We start from the raw sequence: 18,859 nt of genomic DNA, 5'->3' as shown, positions 1-18,859 counted from the left end.
CTCCCAAATAACAACTTACATGAAGGTCATTCTTTCCAAAACAGACATATTGCATCAGCCCATCCAACTAACGTTATAGATATAATATCTCACCATTACAGAGAATCCGATCACTGTCAATGCAATGGAAATTGTAGAACTAACTAACTGTAAGCTATACACAGTGTATTGATACAATGTCGCAAGTTAGTTATTAACCTTAGATACAACGTAGCACGATGTTCACAGACAGTTTTTTCAGTGAACACAACAACCTCAAAACTTTCCAAAACGAGAACCAAAGAAAAGGAGTGATACAAAGCGACAACATCAAGTGCTGTTTTGTAGACTCATCATATATGTCAGTGACTATTTTGATTTCAGTCAGTCACTGGGCAAGCCGTTTGCATTTTTTTAGCAAGCTAGCCATCCAGTAATGTAGCTAGCAGGCTAACAACAACAAAACACGCGCAGCTAAAACACGGACTGTTATAGATACATACATAAGTGTACTTAGGGGTCAGCGGCGTTTCTTCCTTCACCCTTCTAGAGAACATGTCTTTCTTTCGGGGCGAGGTTGAGCTCGACAGTCACATTCCAGATTCTTGAAGTAATTCCAATCTCCACAAATCGATGTTGAACCTGACACCGGACGGGCGGGGACTCTACTAAGCTAACTAAAATAGAAACATTTTAGAAGGGTCTCGGGTGTTTATTTGACACCCGCAAGAGCCAATGGCAATGCAGGACAGAAGCAAAGCAAGCTCCTTATTTGCTCAAAGACAGAGGGCACTTCCTATTTGCATACTTCACTAGAGCAATTTAAAAATACAATACCAGTACATTTAAAAAAAATGTTTCATGAGGTACTGTAGGGAGATCAAATGCACTTCTCGTGTAACGTCACTGGAACAATAAAACGCTTGGTGGATCCCCTTTGAGTTGTTTGGGCACACATCAAACGTTAATCGTCGAAGTGGCTTGAATTATAATACTTGCCATATTGCATGACATACAATACACATACAGCAGTAGACCTAATGCTCAATGGCCAAATAAAGTATAATAAAAGGCTAAGAGCATTACAGTTATTACAGACTAATAATCTAAGTGTTGTTTAAAATCAATGTTTACTTTAAAGGGTCAACGTAAAAGAGGCAACTATTTACTTATTCAAATCACTGGCCTCTTCAGGACCAGGCCCAAACAAATCAGCCCACGTTGTTTCCTACATCATTGCTTTACATTAAAATGTCAATCCCAGCCACAGCTTGCGTATCAATTTCTGTATGCAAAGAATGTATCCTCTCTCCATTATACCTCAAGCACCTGCAGCCAGCCAACCTATTGGACAGACTTAGAGCAGCCATGTCCATCCACTGGACGTTTTTAAATCCTAAAACCCTACTTCCACATTTGAGGGGCAATTAAAATCTCACAAAGCCACTATTAAGGATAGGGCAGAGAATGAGAGAACTGAACACAACTATGTATATTACATTCACAAGAATGCCCACACGTTTTAAAGAATTCCCTATGTGCCTTCCCGGCCTTGAAACAACCAGCTTTTTTTCACAACGGGAACCATTCCATCCATCTGTCTACAACTGCAGAACACCCAGTCAGTCAGGTCATCCAGCACAACCATAGTTTGGGATGACCGACGACAACAGAGATATTAATGTATGCCATATACACTGCATTGATAACGTGGACAACTGACTTGGAACAAAATGATTTCACAATCATGCAAAACATTGTGGTTGTAATCTGAGTGAAAATTGCACATTTCCAACCATAGGAAATAGTATTCACACAAATTACACAATAAACATAACTTTAACACATCAAGCAAACACTTGGACAGATTGATCAAAACAATGTAATCATCAATGACAGTGTAATAATTTGAACACACAAATAACCTTAAGGAGCATAGATAATGATGATGCAGAATAACAATGTAAATAAATTCAATTGAACACTACACACAGTCATATCACCACAAAAGAAGTCACTTGACTGAATGAAAGCATATAACAAATAGGACATTTATGGACTACAACACAGGCTGGATGAGAAGGTAAATACACAGAGTGTACTAAACATTAGGAACACCTGGTCTTTCCATGACCTAGACTGACAAGGTGAATCCAGGTGAAAGATATGATCCCTTATTGATGTCACTTCAATCAGTGTAGATGAAGGGGAGGAGACAGGTTAAAGAAGACTTTTAAGACTTTTTTAGGTTACAGACTTTTAAGCCTTGAGACAATTGAGTCATGGATGGTATATGTGTGCCATTCAGAGGTTGAATTGGAAAGACAAAGGTTTTAAGCGCATTTGAACGGGGTATGGTAGTAGGTGTCAGGCGCACCGGTTCGAGTGTGTCAAGAACTGCAACGCTGATGGGTTTTTCACACTCAACAGTTTCCCGTGTGTATCAAGAATTGTCCACCACCCAAATGACATCTAGCCAACATGACACAACTGTGGGAAGCAATGAAGTCAACATGGGCCAGCATCCCTGTTTAATGCGTTAAACACCCTGTAAAGTCATTACCCCCAACGAATTGTAGCTGTTCTGAGGGCAAAAGAGGTTGCAACTCAATATTAGGAAGGAGTTCCTAATGTTTTGTACACTCATTGTATTGTAACTACTACACATACTACTGTACAGCAACATCCAGCCATGTAAGAAACAACACAGAATGTAGAATGTAGTGTGGAACACCTCAGTTCTCTAGTCCTTACCTCCCACTCTTTGTTGTTTATATCCGTGAGGGGTTCGTCTTCTCCTGTCTCGGACCCCGAAGGCTTCTTGACCACCATGAACCCTGGCTCGTGGCCGATGCCCTTCACCCCCTCCCCATACATGTCTGGGGTCCACTGGATGAAGAACACATACAGGTGCTCGGACCTGGGGAGGGGAGAGAGGTAGAAACACAAACAGTCACACACAAAATGACAGAAATGATGGTAACACTTGAAGAGAACAGTACCTACGTAAGCACTTCCTAACACATTCATAACAATACATACCGTATTCATAATCAGTACATAAACATTCCATGAATGTCAATTTATGTTAACGGTTATTGGTTCTGAATAGTGTTTTGAATATATTCTGCCAATTTTTTTTGCCATATTCTGATAGCCTACCGACATCCTAACCCTCACAATGCTTTCATTTCACATGTAAAGTGAATGCTTTAGTCTCAAAATGGCCATCTCTAAATGGCATGAGGCTGTTATGCCACTCTTCTGTCTTGTGTCTCTATATATCAGGCTGTATATGGTCTTTTTCCCCACTGCCTGGAACTCTTCCACCATTGTCAGGATACTTTACACACATCTTCTGGGTCGCCACACAATTAGGTCATCCAGCAGACATAGTCAGTCTGCCAGTGTGTGTGTGTGTGTGTGTGTGTGTGTGCACGTGTGTTTGTGTGTACGAAAGTGTGTGCGTGTACGTGAGTATGTGTAAGTGTGCGCGTCTGTGCATGGGTATATGTGTGTGTATAAAGGCACTGTTCTATCCATGGGAACAGAGCCAGCAATGTAACAGGGCAGCATTATAGGAGCCTTTCTGAGATAAACACATTCCAACCACCCTACAATGGCACATGGCCATGGTGATGGTGGTGTGACTGTGTCTGTGACCAGAGACAAGACTGGTGGCCTGTCTGCCTGTTTCAAATGAGATTAACATGTGAGACTGAGAGGAGTGTGCTGTGCTGGTCAACACAAGCCTACTGGCTACTGGGAATGAAAACAGCTGAAGGGCAGAGTTTCCAAAGTCAAAGAATGGCTGGTCAAACATCTTATCAGATTCATAACTTTCTGTCCTCTCTCTCTCCAGGACTGGAGACAAAGGCAGCACTGTGCTTGGACCCAACACTGCAACAAAGTGACTTTTCAGCATTAACTAATTGAATTCAGCTGTTGAAGCAATTTGGAATAATTCACTAGAAAAACATATTTTACAGCTTTTGATTAAGATACATATTTCCTTGTATTTGGTGTTCTTTGAAACGATACATTCATTATGAATACTGCTGACATTGCAGTGCAACATCCCAGTGGAGTCGAAATTGACAGATCTTATTATGATTAATACCTATTTACATAAAAGGGCAAAAACAGTTTGTTTGTGCTATTGTGGACAGAAATGTCATCCAAAGCACACTGAAATACTGCACAAAATGTACACTACCGTTCAAAAGTTTGGGTTCACTTAGAAATGTCCTTGTTTTTGAAAGAAAAGCTGCTTTTTTTGTCCATTAAAATAACATCAAATTGATCAGAAATACAGTGTAGACATTGTTAATGTTGTAAATTAATTTTGTAGCTGGAAACGTCTGATTTTTAATGGAATATCTACATAGGCGTACAGAGGCCCATTATCAGCAACCATCACTCCTGCGTTCCAATGGCACATTGTGTTAGCTAATCCAAGTTTATAATTTTAAAAGGCTAATTGATCATTAGAAAACCCTTTTGCAATTGTGTTAGCACAGCTAAAAACCTGTTGTGTTGATTAAAGAAGCAATACAACTGGCCTTCTTTAGACTAGTTGAGTATCTGGAGTATCAGCATTTGTGGCTTCGATTAGAGGCTCAAAACAAAGAGCTTTCTTCTGAAACTCGTCAGTCTATTCTTATTATGGGAAATAAAGGCTATTCCATGCGAGAAATTGCCAAGAAACTGAAGATCTCGTACAACGATGTGTACTACCCCCTTCACAGAACAGCGCAAAATGGCTCTAACCAGAATAGAAAGAGGAGTGGGAGGCCCCGGTGCACAACTGAGCAAGAGGACAAGTACATTAGAATGTCTAGTTTGAGAAACAGACGCCTCACAAGTCCTCAACTGGCATCTTCATTAAATAGTAGCCGCAAACTTTTGAACAGTAGTGTATATACATTGTCTTGCAAAAGTACTCATCCCCCTTGGCATTTTTCCTATTTTGTTGCACTACAACCTATAATTTAAATGTATTTTTATTTAAATTTTATATAATGGACATACACAAAATAGTCCAAATTGGTGAAGTGAAATGAAAAAAATGATAAAAGTGTCTAAAAAATAAAAAAACTGAAAAGTGTTGCGTACATATGTATTCACCCCCTTTGCTATGAAGCCCCTAAATAAGATCTGGTGCAACAAATTACCTTCATAAGTCACATAATCAGTTAAATAAAGTTCACTTGTGGGCAGTCTAAGTGTCACATGATCGGTCACAGATCTCTGTATATATACACCTGCTCTGAAAGGCCCCAGAGTCTGCAACACCACTAAGCAAGGGGCACCACCAAGCAAGAAGCACCATGAAAACCAAGGAGCTCTCCAAACAGGTCAGGGACAAAGTTGTGGAGAACTACAGATCAGGATTGGGTTATAAAAAAATATCTGAAACTTTGAACAACCCACAGAGTACCATTAAATCCGTTACAAAAAAATTGAAAGAATATGGCACCACAACAAACCTGTCACACCCTGACCATAGTTTGCTTTGTATGTTTCTATGTTTTGGTTGGTCAGGGTGTGATCTGAGTGGGCATTCTATGTTGGATGTCTTGTTTGTCTATTTCTATGTCTGGCCTGATATGGTTCTCAATCAGAGGCAGGTGTTAGTCATTGTCTCTGATTGGGAACCATATTTAGGTAGCCTGGGTTTCACTGTGTGGGTGATTGTTCCTGTCTCTGTGTCTGCACCAGATAGGACTGTTTAGGTTTTCGCACATTTATTTTTTTGTTAGTTATTTCATGTCTAGTTCCTTTATTAAAGAACATGAATAACCACCACGCTGCATTTTGGTCCGCTTCTCCTTCACCAGAGGAAAACCCTTACAAAACCTGCCATGAGAGGGCCGCCCACCAAAACTCACAAACCAGGCAAGGAGGGCATTAATCAGAGAGAACAAATAAAAAAGGGACCAAAGATAACCGTGAAAGAGCTGCAAAGCTCCACAGCGGAGATTGGATTATCTGTCCATAGGACCACTTTAAGTCATACACTCCACAGAGCTGGGGTTTACAAGAGTGGCCGGAAAAAAGACATTGCTTTAAGAACAAAATTAGCAAACACATTTGGTGTTCGCCACAAAGCATGTGGGAGACTCCCCAAACATATGGAAAATGCTACTCTGGTCAGATGAGACTAAAGTTGAGCTTTTTAGCCATCAAGGAAAACGCTATGTCTGGAATAAACCCAACACCTCTCTCACTCCGAGAACACCATCCCCACAGTGAAGCATGGTGGTGGCAGCATCATGCTGTGGGGATGTTTTTATCAGCAGGGAAAATGGTCAGAATTGAAGGAATGATGGATGATGCTAAATACAGGTAAATTCTTGAGGGAAACCTGTTTCAGTCTTTCAGAGATTTGAGACTGGGACGGAGGTTCACCTTCCAGTAGGACAATGACCCTAAGCATAGTGCTAAAGCAACCCTTGAGTGGTTTAAGGGAAAATATTTAAATGTCTTGGAATGGCCTAGTCAAAGCACAGACCTCAATCCAATTGAGAATCTGTGGTATGATTTAAAAATTGCTGATCACCAGCATAACCCATCCAACTTGAAGGAGCTGGAGCAGTTTTTCCTTGAAGAATGGGCAAAAATCCCAGTGGCTAGATGTGCCAAGCTTAGAGAAACATACCCCAAGAGACTTGCGGCTGAAATCTCTGCAAAAGGTGGCTCTACAAAGTATTGACTTTTTTTGGGGGGGGGGGATGGTTATGCACGCTCAAGTTTTCAGCTTTAAATTTTAATTCCAGGTTGTAAGGCAACAAAATAGGAAAAATGCCAAGGGAGGTCAATACTTTCGCAAGCCACTGTAACTGGACTGCTTTTCACAACCTGGTCCAGTTCCCTCAGTGAGGAAACAAAAAAATGTATTCTATTCTATTCTATAGATATTTGTGTATGTACGTGTGAGTGTGTGTCTGCAGAGTGGGTGAATAAATAAATAATCTAGCTGTCTGGTCTGGTGGCAGCATAGTGAGATGGGCTTGGCGCTGGGCAGGCATTGGGGCTGCACTACAGTGACTCTGCAGACCTTGGTGCTGCAGTGTGGTGCACACACACACACACACACACACACACACACACACCTCTCCTGCGGCACAGCGAACCAGTACTCGTGTTTCCTGTCCCTCTGGGCGTACTGCTGCATGGAGGCGCTGGCGTTGGACACAAACGTCTTCTTCATGGGCTGGCCCACCCGCAGACACAGGAACTTGTGGAACCGGTGCCTCCGCCGCTCCATGGACACTGTAGAGCCACATGACAAACAGGAAATAATCACGTGATAATGAATTGTTATCTTATCCATCTTAACAGTTACAGGGCCAAAGCAGATACCAATCGAATTTCAATCTTTCAGAATTTGTTTCAATTTAGTGATTGACCAAATGTAGGCCTACTCCTGGTTTAAAACATATCCTCTTACTATCAGGGTAGCCTAGTGGTTAGAGCGTTGGACTAGCAACCGGAAGGTTGTGAGTTCAAACCCCTGAGCTGACAAGGTACAAATCTGTCGTTCTGCCCCTGAACAGGCAGTTAACCCACTGTTCCCAGGGAGTCATTGAAAATAAGAATGTGTTCTTAACTGACTTGCCTAGTTAAATAAAGGTAAAATTAAAAAAAATCTAATAGTCCCTCACCACACCACTGGACCTAATCCATCTGTAAATAAGAAAACATTTCAGATTTATTTGATAACAGGATCTTTATATGACCTAGATCTCCTCCTCTGTTTACCAGGTATCTCAACAGACAGTAATTCTGTGCCAGAATAATAGGAAGATGACCCAAATAAACAGAACTCATAACAGAGGTCCAAAACATATCCCTGCTTTTATTAATGACCCATTAGAAGGTCAAATTAGTGGGACTTCTACAAAGAAAAGAGACACTTTGTGACATAACACAGACTGGGACCCATAGTCACAAACAGAGCCAGAGAAATGGTTCATCTACAGTACTTAGAAAACACAGCTCAGTGGGAAAACTGATATTTGAAAAGGCAGTAATTGGGCTTGTTTTGAAGTGGGGCCTCGGCTGGCGTCTGCCATGGTAATATGGTGTAGAGTAAAGCAGAACCCTGCTGTGATCACAGCCAATAAGAGCAAACATTCTAGGAACTGTCTGTGGGGTGAGAATTATGGTGATATAAATCATGGGAACACAACCAGACCTTGATTCAACCAGTGTTCGTTTTCTTTCCAAAATAGTTTGACAGTTTGATTGAGCCTGCCTAGAGTGCCAGATGGGTGGGGTTGGCACCTTTGGGACTATTCCTTTGGTTCCAATGCACCAGGCAAACTCAATGAGGTGCAGCAAAAGTGTTTGAAAGAAGACAAATACTATTAGAGCCCAGATCTGAACAAAACTAAGTGAGGCACTAGAGCTCACATAGAACTGTAGAACAGTGGAAGGATAACATACATAGCACCTATAGCAGGCATGACACAGAACACAGTAGTGGTTTGAGCCTGCACACTACTGTGGTAGTCTATGTTCTAGGGTAAGAAATATTCAATGTTTACTGAAAAAGACATCAAACCAAAAAGAGAAGGCAGCTATAAAATGTAAATAGTTAAGTCACTTTAAATGCTGCTCGTGTCTCTGAGGGTTATTAATGCAGGCCGTCTAAACGCCATTGTGTTTCCCCTCAGATGTTAGGTGTGGGTGTTTGTGTTGTCTCTCTGTGTTTGATTTTGAGGTTTTAGCCTATCTTGGAGTTGAGTGCACGTGGAGCAGACCGGCTAACAGCAGAGCTAGATCAAAGCGGAGTATAATGCTTCCTGCTCATTCCTGTAGGTGATAACAGCACACCATACATTTCCACAGTTCTTTTTCTCTTTTTTAGTCCAATTACAACTGGGGAGGCACAAAGCTGTGACAGGAGGTTATCAGGAGCACACTGCAGCCGAGGTGTACGGAAGCAGCCGGAGCCAACCTTCCTGTGATAGCAATGGGAGCTTCATAAATAAACATTATGATGATAATTGCAGAGATGGCAAATGGCAGCAGCATACCAGGCAGTGAGGATGTGCAATAATCTGCAATAACTGTCTATAGATTTGCCTTCATGTTGAGAACTCAGGTAGGGTTGAAATAGAAGCTGAACATATTTTCGCACCTACTGAAAAACAATGTAAGTGCATAGTGTAAGGATATGTATTTCATATTTTCATAATACAACAGAGACACGTTATCTCACTACCTTCTGCAGAGTCCTGTCCCTCCTCCTTTTGTGTTACATTCTCCATTTGCTCTGTGGCTTGTTGCATAGTATGATTCTTCCACATCTTCCTCAGTTCCTCCACGTCCGTCTCAGAGTCCTGGGACCCCTCTCTGCTCAGCTTGGGCCTATCCCCTGAACCCCCCTCCTGGCCGGAGGGCTCCCCAGGCCCGGTGGTAGATCTCTGGGAGGCATGGCGTGAGGAGGGTCCTTGGCATGGTCCCTGGCTGGTGGTGGGTGTGCTTGGTGCTGCCTTCTCCACATCCACACTGTGCTGCTTGGAGTCCATGGGAGACTGGCTCTGGGCTGTGTGGCTGTCTGGATGATCCTCTGCTGTGGTGGGTTGTTTCTCCTGGCCCTCCCCTGGCGGCTGGCTGACTGACTTGCAGGCGCTGCTTGCGGCCCCTGGGGCTTCCCCTGGAGGGGTGAAGGCCGCCACATGGGTGACAGTTTGGATGGACTCTGTGGAGGCTGTGGCTGAGGAAGACTTGTCCAGACGGAGGTCTTCGGAGGAAGTGGCCTCCTCCCGAATGGGGGACAGCTCTGACTCTGTAAAGACGTCCTCGGAGAAGGAGCCCTCTGTACTGCGGGTGGCCGCGCTCCCGCTGTCGTTGCCTGGGACTCTCAGATGCTGCTCCGGGTCCGGCTGAGAGGAGGTGGAGGGCCCGCGCTCTGACGTCAAAGGCTCCAGATGCCTGGAGAGGGAAGAAAACAGTAAAGAACAAAATACGTTAGAGAGGTAAAGAAAAGAAGTTAGAGAGGTCTGACTTGAAATGCAGCAGAATGGCACCGTTCTTTTTGTTTATTACAGTATAATGTGGAGAGACCAGGTGAAACAAGTCATCCTCTCAATACGGATCTAATATGAATCTATGTTTGTTTGGCGCATCTGTAAGTGAACTACTCTGCATAATAATCTGAATAGGTTTTGTACAGTAAATTAATAAAAACACTGTGCAGCCAGCCAGCCAACACCAACTAACAGGATTCCTCTACATACTGTAACAGCACACTAGACTCCACAGGTGGGACTAAAATAGTTGCATCCTACTGTGTGTATGATAATAAAACACTGGTTGGCACACAGGCAGGACTTTGTTATTGTGTGCTCGTTGAGACAGAGAGTCTGCTTGCATCACATGAGAAAACAGCTGTCCTCACACAGAGACAATGGCTGTGTTTCAAACTCAAAGTAGACAGCCCTCGGCCCTAAATCCTCAGCCCTTGAATGACGTTTTACATCATCACAACCGAGTGTACCTTGAATGTCGCTTGCCCAAGCCAGGGAGAGTGATGATCAGAGGCAACGTCCTCTGTGGAAATCTGGAAGTTGAGCTTAAAAACAACCAACCGAAAGCTATTAATGTACCTACTAAGCTAACATATCTAGCTAATGCTATTAATGTACCTACTAAGCTAACATATCTAGCTAATGCTATTAATGTACCTAGTAAGCTAACGTATCTAGCTGGCACACCTGTCAGGAAGCTAGCTACAGTTACCCATAGCTGGCTAGCTAGTTTAATTGTTTGGCCATTTATTCCAATAAATTTCAGAATTCTCAAAAATATGTTTATGAATCTAGCTACGTTTTATAGGCTCCTCACTATGAGACTAAGCCAATTTTCCAACGCTAAAATCAATGTCTATATATATTTTCTAGCAAGCTAGCTTCATACTTTTTTTCTGACAGGCCAAAAATGTGACACTTCGCGGCCACCAGAGTTTGACATGTGACTACAGTTTGCATTGAATTGTGGGTCGTATCAACCCCGCAAGTGACCAAAGTGGTTCGTTCACTCGCTCCCTTGAGCTAAATCGAGGGTCTGAGGGGGAAACGTTAGTGAATTGGACCTCCACTTAAGATGACAATCATCTGCATCCGGTTTCCGACGGTGATTCCCCTGAGGGAAAGTGGCTAGGGCAAGGGGCAAGGGGGTAAAAATAACGTGTTTGGACTGCAGCCAATGACTATTAGACGTCACAATAGATGCTCCATGAGATCTGAACACCTAACACAGCCCAAATCCACCACTGAACATTTTCACAGACATACTGGATGGGCACTAGAGTGGAAGGGCTAAGCATAGCTCTATAGTTACAATAATAATAAATGTCTCTTAGCAGACACTTTCATCCAACTTACAGTTCCGTAAGTGCATACATAATTAGCATGTGTATGTGATCTGAGCGGGACATGAACTCACGACCTTGGCATCGCTAGCGCCACAGAGGAACACAGCTACAAATAGCTAATGCTTTGGTAAGATTTCATCATAGTATTAATATAACACAATTATCTTGATCTGAGCAAACAATCCACGTTAAATTGCTAATAAAAACAGAGACGGTAGGAGATCTGTATGTGGGTGGCCATGGAGATAAACTAAGCTGGCTGCTGAAGTGGATATATTATTACATCAAGCAAATGGGTGAGCAATCCAGACGTAGGTGGGTGCATGCATAGTTCATTAACCTTGCTATAATTGTCATTTCCTTTTCCTTTTTGACATGGGGGATATAATTAATCTGTTGGATGGTTTCTGATGTAATCAGTGTGCGCCTGCAGTGCTGGGCTGATGAAGTGATTACGGAGGGGCTGTGATGTGTAACCAGAGATGGAGAGGTAGAAAAAGAAGTGGGTAAACGAGTGATGTGTAACGTAAACGCAAACAATGTTAATTTTGTGCAACAGGTGCGTAAATGCAACTCCTCTCCACTACATCCCTGTAAGTGTGGTTCAGTAGGCACAAAACGGTGTGCTCTAATGAACGGGACCCCTGTGTGTGACAGACCGACAGACAGACAGGGCTCTTACGCGGGCACGGCCTCTCTGATCTTGCTGTCAGTAATCTCCTTGTAGATGGCTGCAGACATGACCTCCTCCAGGGGACACATGTAGCCGTACTCCTCACAGCCGTGCTCCTGCACCAGAGGGTCCATTCTGTGGGGGTCAAACATGATGTTGTTGGGCGTCACCAGCAACACCCCGCTCACCGCACCCTGGGGGGAAGAGATAGAGAGAGAGAGAGAGAGAGAGAGAGAGAGGGAGGGAGGGAGAAGAAGAAGAAAGAAGAGAGAGGGTTAGACAGAGTATTACAGCTAGAGTGAAAGAAATGTGTCAGCCATTTAGTGGAGGAGATATATTACCCTTCCAGCGTAAATAAACAAAATGGCTGTACTGTACTGTAGGTATCCAAAAGCAACTGAAGGATATTGACTATGAACAGGAAGCTCCAATACTGACCTCCCTGTGGGGGTGAAAGCTGCAAAGCTTTGATTTAGACTGAATGGATCAATATTGGTTTCATGTTGTTCAATAGCATGGATCTGAGCTGCTAGAGGTGGATGTTGGCTGGTGGAGGGCCAGCATTCCTGATGGTCCTCTGAACTTCTCCATGCGCTTACCTTATAATATTGTACATATCTTATATATAGAATATACTGTATAGTACTGTAATATATATGAATATACATGATATATACCTTGCCGTCTGTGATGTACTTGCAGTTGATTTTGAGGAACTTCTCTGTCAGGGCCTCTTCCTCCTCGGAGGTGGACGACACTACACGGGCCTGGCGGAGTGCTGAGAACACCGGAGCATGGTGATGATGGTGAGCCTCTGGCCTGGGAGCGCCATTGGATTCCTACAGGGAGGTGTGGCCATTTTGAATAACAGGAGAGGAGGGAGAAGTAAAGGGTGGACAAGAATGAACACATTTAGCGTGTAGTGATATGTTTATAAAACAGTTAGTTATGGCTTTAGATTATCCTCCAAGTCATATAGAATAGATCAAGTCATATAGAATTGATCAAGTCATATAGAATAGATCAATTCAAATAGTATAGTATCAACAGCAAGTGTATCACTTCAACAACACTCAATGCTCAAACAACATTGAGTTGAATGTAATCAATATAAGCAATCTTAGATTTCAGTAACAAACTTCTTGCACACATCACATCACATACCATAGAAATAGAATGAATAGAAAGGTCATCTCATTCAAGTCAATGATGGCATAATGGGTGGACTGGCAGCCATTTTGAGTGTACCCATGGCAGGAAGTAAAGGCAGGAAGTAAAAGCAGGAAGTATACCCTTCAATCTGTGCTGTGATTTGTTGAGTCAACTCAACTGACATTCCAAAAAATACATTCCATTGCAGTTAGCATAATTTGAATGAACATTCTACATTACCGTGGCAATCTAGCATCAGTTTATAACAAATTCAAAAATACCATGGAGATTATTGCTTCACAATATCTGGCAGCCATTGTGCATGTATGTACCCAAGAGTTTACCAGTCAAATATCCAGGGTTAGAGCTTTCAAGCTGTTCTATTCATTCTATGTCTATGTCACATACTCAAGTGACATGTTACATTGCATGTGACCTGATTATATACCAAGTGATAATAATGAAGAAGGAGTTGGCAAAATCAGACCTAAGTTGATTTGTCTCCCTACATCAAACCAATCAGCTAGGGTATCTAAATATACTGTAGAGTATAGCTAGTCGACATGTAGCAATGTTTCTGCACTGCTCGCCAATCAGGTCAACAAACAAACAGAGACAGAGAAAGACAAGTGCACTACATTACCAAAAGTATATGGACACCTGCTCGTCGAACATCTCATTCCAAAATCATGGGCATTGATTGGCCTTCCCTTTGCTGCTATAACAGCCTCCACTCTTCTGAGAAGGCTTTCCACTAGATGTTGGAACATTGCTACAGGGACATGCTTCCATTCAGCCACAAGAGCATTAGTGAGGTTGGACAGTGACGTTGAGCGATTAGGCCTGGCTCGCAGTTGGCGTTCCTATTCATCCCAAAGGTGTTAGATGGCTTTGAGGTCAGGGCTCTGTGTAGGCCAGTCAAGTTCTTCCACACCAATCTCGACAAACCATTTCCGTACGGACCTCGCTTTGTGCACAGGGGCATTGTTTGCATTGTTTGCTTCCCAAACTGTTGCCACAAAGGTGAAAGCCCAGAATCGTCTAGAATGTAATTGTATTCTGTTGCGTTAAGATTTCCCTTCACTGGAACAAAGGAGCAATGCTTCAATCCAATGCTTGGCATTACGAATAGTGATCTTAGGCTTGTGTGCAGCTGCTTGGCAATGGAAACCTATTTCATGAAGCTCCCATCGAACAGTTGCTACGCGCTTCAGCCCACGGCGTTCCCGTTCTGTGAGCTTGTGTGGCCTACCACTTCGCGGCTGAGCCGTTGTTGCTCCTAGACGTTTCCACTTCACAATAACAGCTCTTATAGTTGACCAGAGCAGCAAAAGCAGGGCAGAGATTTTATGAACTGACTTGTTGGAAAGGTGGCATCCTATGACGGTGACACGTTGAAAGGCACTGAGCTCTTCAGTAAGGCCATTCTACTGCCAATGTTTGTCCATGGAGATTGCATTGTGGTGTGCTCAATTTTATACACCTGTCAGCAATGGGTGTGGCTGAAATAGCCAAATCCACTAATTTGAAGGGGTGTCTACATACTTTTGTATATATAGTGTATGTCTCCCTACATCAAACCAATCAGCCAGAGTATCTAAATATGCAGTACAGCTAGTGAGTGTTCATTTGTAGCAATGTTTCTGCACTGCTAGCCAATCAGGTCAACAAACACACAGAGACAGAGAGAGACATGTATGTCTAATCAGATACATTAGTAAAAATGAATGCACTTCCTGTAGTCTGAAGTTGATGAGATAGAATGAGATAGAAAAACATATCTATATGAGGCTGAAGCGTTCATCTTTATGGTGGTTCGCTAGTAGATGCATGATTAGTTTAATAAAAACAGGATGAGAAGTGCACATGAAGACTATTTAAATACAGCTCTGTTATTCCTCCATCTACATAAATCATACACTTTGTCATGTGTGTGTGTAGATCAGTAGACTGATTATTCTTCCTGTACTGAAATGTTAACTGAACTCCAGGACTGCCGATGTACACTGAGAAATGAACACTCACTCAGTGAACACTCATGGAACATGAAACGGAGATATCAGGCAGACATTACCTAACTACAGATGTGTGTTTGTGTCTGTCAGCAGTCTGTCTGTGTTATTGATCATATCAGCTTCATGTAACCCAGTAATAGACTCAGGGTAAACCCATGCTCCTGACCCAGCCCAATCCCTGACCATATGGGCCACGACGACAGCAAAGACCCTGTTTAACCCTGTTCACTCAATCAACAGACAGTGTTACTGTTCTTATGACAAGTAGAGATAGAGATTTAAGTTTTACGATGTGTTATTATGTACAGATCCAGTTTCTACAGTAGTATTTGCTGCATCTCACAAGGAGGACTCGGGGCTGTGACGGTCATGGAAATTTGGATGACGGTAATTGGCCAGCCAAATGACCACGGTCTCCGTAATAACCGCTACAATAGCAAAACATATATATAATATTTGTTTTGCTTTTCAGACACACCTTTTCTCCTTTCTTCTGCTCCTGACTGCATGTGCTGCCATAGAAATAGAATGAATAGAACGGGCTTCCCCATTCAAGTCAATGATGGTATAATGGGTGAACTGGCAGCCATTGCGAGCGTACCCATGGAAGCTGTCATGTCTTGTTATGTCTGTTCCTGTCCTTTCTCTTCACTCTGTCTCTCTCTGCTGGTCTTTTTAGGTTACCTTCTCTGTCTCTCATTCTTCAGCTGTTCTACATCTCCCCTAACTAGCTCATTCACTCTTTCACACCTGTTCTCTCTTCCCCCTCTGATTAGGTCTCTATTTCTCTCTCTGTTCCTGCTACTTTCAGTGTCTGATTCTTGTTTGTGTTTTTGATGCCAGAAGCAAGCTGTCGTCTCGTTTGCTTCCACCTTGTCCTATCCTGTCGGAGTCTGCCTGGCAGGTGCATCCTGCACTATACTACGTTCTTTTTGTTCCATTGTCAACGTTGGAAGAGGATTTATGCCATTCCTGTTTTTCATTAAAGAACTCTGTTTTCTGTTAAAACCGCTTTTGGGTCTTCACTCAAGTACATAACAGAAGAATCAGACCAAGAATGGACCCAGCGGCTCCGGACCCTTTTCACTCCGCCGTCGAGATCCAGGGAGCGATGCTAGGCAGACACGAGGAGGAATTGTCTGCTGCTCGACATGCCGTTGAGACCCTGGCCGTCCAAGTCTCCGACCTCACAAGGCAGGTTCACCAACTCCACCTCGATCCACCGCCCACTTCCAGGGTTTCCGAGTCTCCGGAGCCCAGGATCAACAACCCGCCCTGTTACTCAGGGAGCCCACTGAGTGCCGCTCATTCCTCACTCAGTGTGATGTGGTGTTCTCTCTCCAGCCCAACACTTACTCCAGGAGCGCAGCCCGCATCGCCTACGTCATTTCTCTCCTCACCGGACGGGCGCGTGAGTGGGGCACGGCAATCTGGGAGGCGAGGGCTGAGTGTATTAACCAGTTTCAGGACTTTAAGGAGGAGATGATACGGGTTTTTGACCGTTCTGTTTTTGGGGAGGAGGCTTCCAGGGCCCTGTCTTCCCTATGTCAGGGGAATCGATCCATAACGGATTATTCTATTGAGTTTCGCACTCTCGCTGCCTCTAGTGACTGGAACGAGCCGGCTTTGCTCGCTCGTTTTCTGGAGGGTCTCCTCGTCGAGGTTAAGGATGAGATCCTCTCCAGGGAGGTTCCTTCCAGTCTGGACTCCTTAATAGCTCTCGCTATTCGCATAGAGCGACGGTTTGATCTTCGTCGCCGAGCACGTGGAAAGGAGTTCGCGTTCTCCGTTGCTCCCCTCTCCACATCACTGCCACCTGCCGCATCACTGCCACCCTCCCCGCCGGCTCGGATGCTGAGCCTATGCAGCTGGGGGTATCCGCATCTCGGCCAAGGAGAAGGAACGGAGAATCACCAATCGCCTCTGTCTCTACTGCGGCTCCGCTGGTCATTTTGTCACCTCATGTCCAGTAAAAGCCAGAGCTCATCAGTAAGAGGAGGGCTACTGGTGAGCGCAACTACTCAGGCCTCTCCTTCTGGATCACGCACTACCTTCCCGGTCCATCTCCGCTGGCCCGGTTCATCTGCTTCCTGCAGTGCCTTGATAGACTCTGGGGCGGAGGGCTGTTTTATGGACGAGACCTGGGCTCGGGAACATGACATTCCTCTCAGACAGTTAGGGGAGCCAACGGCCTTGTTCGCTTTAGATGGTAGTTCTCTCCCCAAGATTCAGCGTGAGACGCTGCCTTTAACCCTCACTGTCTCTGGTAATCATAGCGAAACCATTTCTTTTTTAATTTTTCGTTCACCTTTTACACCTGTTGTTTTGGGTCATCCCTGGCTAGTGCGCCATAACCCTTCTATTAATTGGTCTAGTAATACAATCCTATCCTGGAATGTTTCTTGTCATGTGACCTGTTTAATGTCTGCTATCCCTCCTGTTTCCTCTGTCTCTTCTTCACAGGAGGAGCCTGGCGATTTGACAGGGGTGCCGGAGGAGTATCACGATCTGCGCACGGTGTTCAGTCGTTCCAAGGCCACTTCTCTCCCTCCACACCGGTCGTATGACTGTAGTATTGATCTCCTTCCGGGAACTACTCCCCCCCGGGGTAGATTATACTCTCTGTCGGCTCCCGAACGTAAGGCTCTCGAGGATTATTTGTCGGTTTCGCTCAACGCCGGTACCATAGTCTCCTCCTCCTCTCCCGCCGGAGCGGGGTTTTTTTTTGTTCAGAAGAAGGACGGGTCCCTGCGCCCATGCGTGGATTATCGAGGGCTGAATGACATAACAGTTAAGAATCGTTATCCGCTTCCTCTTATGTCTTCAGCCTTCGAGATCCTGCAGGGAGCCAGGTTTTTCACCAAATTGGACCTTCGTAACGCCTACCATCTCGTGCGCATCAGGGAGGGGACGAGTGGAAGACGGCGTTTAACACTCCGTTAGGGCACTTTGAATACCGGGTTCTTCCTTTCGGCCTCGTTAACGCTCCAGCTGTCTTTCAGGCACTAGTTAACGACGTCCTGAGAGACATGCTGAACATTTTTGTTTTCGTTTACATGGACGATATCCTGATTTTTTCACCGTCTCTCTCGATTCATGTTCAGCACGTGGACGCGTCCTCCAGCGCCTTTTGGAGAACTGTCTTTATGTGAAGGCTGAGAAGTGCACTTTTCATGCCGCCTCTGTCCCTTTTCTCGGTTCCGTTATTTCCGCTGAGGGCATTAAGATGGATCCCGCTAAGGTCCAGGCTGTCATTGATTGGCCCGTTCCTAAGTCACGCGTCGAGCTGCAGCGCTTTCTGGGCTTCGCTAATTTCTATCGTCGTTTCATCCGTAATTTCGGTCAGGTGGCAGCTCCCCTCACAGCCCTTACTTCTGTTAAGACGTGCTTTAAGTGGTCCGTTTCCGCCCAGGGAGCTTTTGATCTTCTTAAGAATCGTTTTACATCCGCACCTATTCTTGTTACACCTGACATCTCTAGTCAGTTTGTTGTTGAGGTTGACGCGTCAGAGGTGGGCGTGGGAGCCATTCTTTCTCAGCGCTCTCTCTCTGACGGCAAGGTCCATCCTTGCGCGTTTTCTCTCATCGCTTATCGCCGTCAGAACGTAACTATGATGTTGGTAATCGCGAACTGCTCGCCATCCGCTTAGCCCTA

General features: G+C 44.2%; 1 protein-coding gene across 6 annotated transcripts in view; it reads right to left on the bottom strand.

The window, feature by feature from the left end:
• The window catches only part of LOC135520386 (oxidation resistance protein 1-like), a 204,260-nt gene that overhangs the window by 7,074 nt on the left and 178,327 nt on the right, over positions 1–18,859 (bottom strand). For 4 of the 6 annotated variants that reach the window (XM_064945905.1, XM_064945903.1, XM_064945906.1 and 1 more), the window contains 5 exons: positions 12,716–12,877; positions 12,048–12,232; positions 9,212–9,924; positions 7,095–7,254; positions 2,734–2,899 (listed from right to left, as the gene is read on the bottom strand). In XM_064945905.1, the coding sequence (XP_064801977.1) occupies positions 2,734–2,899; positions 7,095–7,254; positions 9,212–9,924; positions 12,048–12,232; positions 12,716–12,877 (1,386 nt within the window). Of the gene's footprint in view, positions 1–482; positions 777–2,733; positions 2,900–3,021; positions 3,144–7,094; positions 7,255–9,211; positions 9,925–12,047; positions 12,233–12,715; positions 12,878–18,859 lie in introns of those variants that run through there. The other 2 variants (XM_064945907.1, XM_064945908.1) reach the window with 2 other exon arrangements.

Source organism: Oncorhynchus masou, chromosome 29, assembly GCF_036934945.1.
Source record: "Oncorhynchus masou masou isolate Uvic2021 chromosome 29, UVic_Omas_1.1, whole genome shotgun sequence".
Lineage (NCBI taxonomy): Eukaryota > Metazoa > Chordata > Actinopteri > Salmoniformes > Salmonidae > Oncorhynchus > Oncorhynchus masou.
Note: the sequence above shows the minus strand (reverse complement) of the source record. Positions and strands in the feature narration are given on the sequence as shown.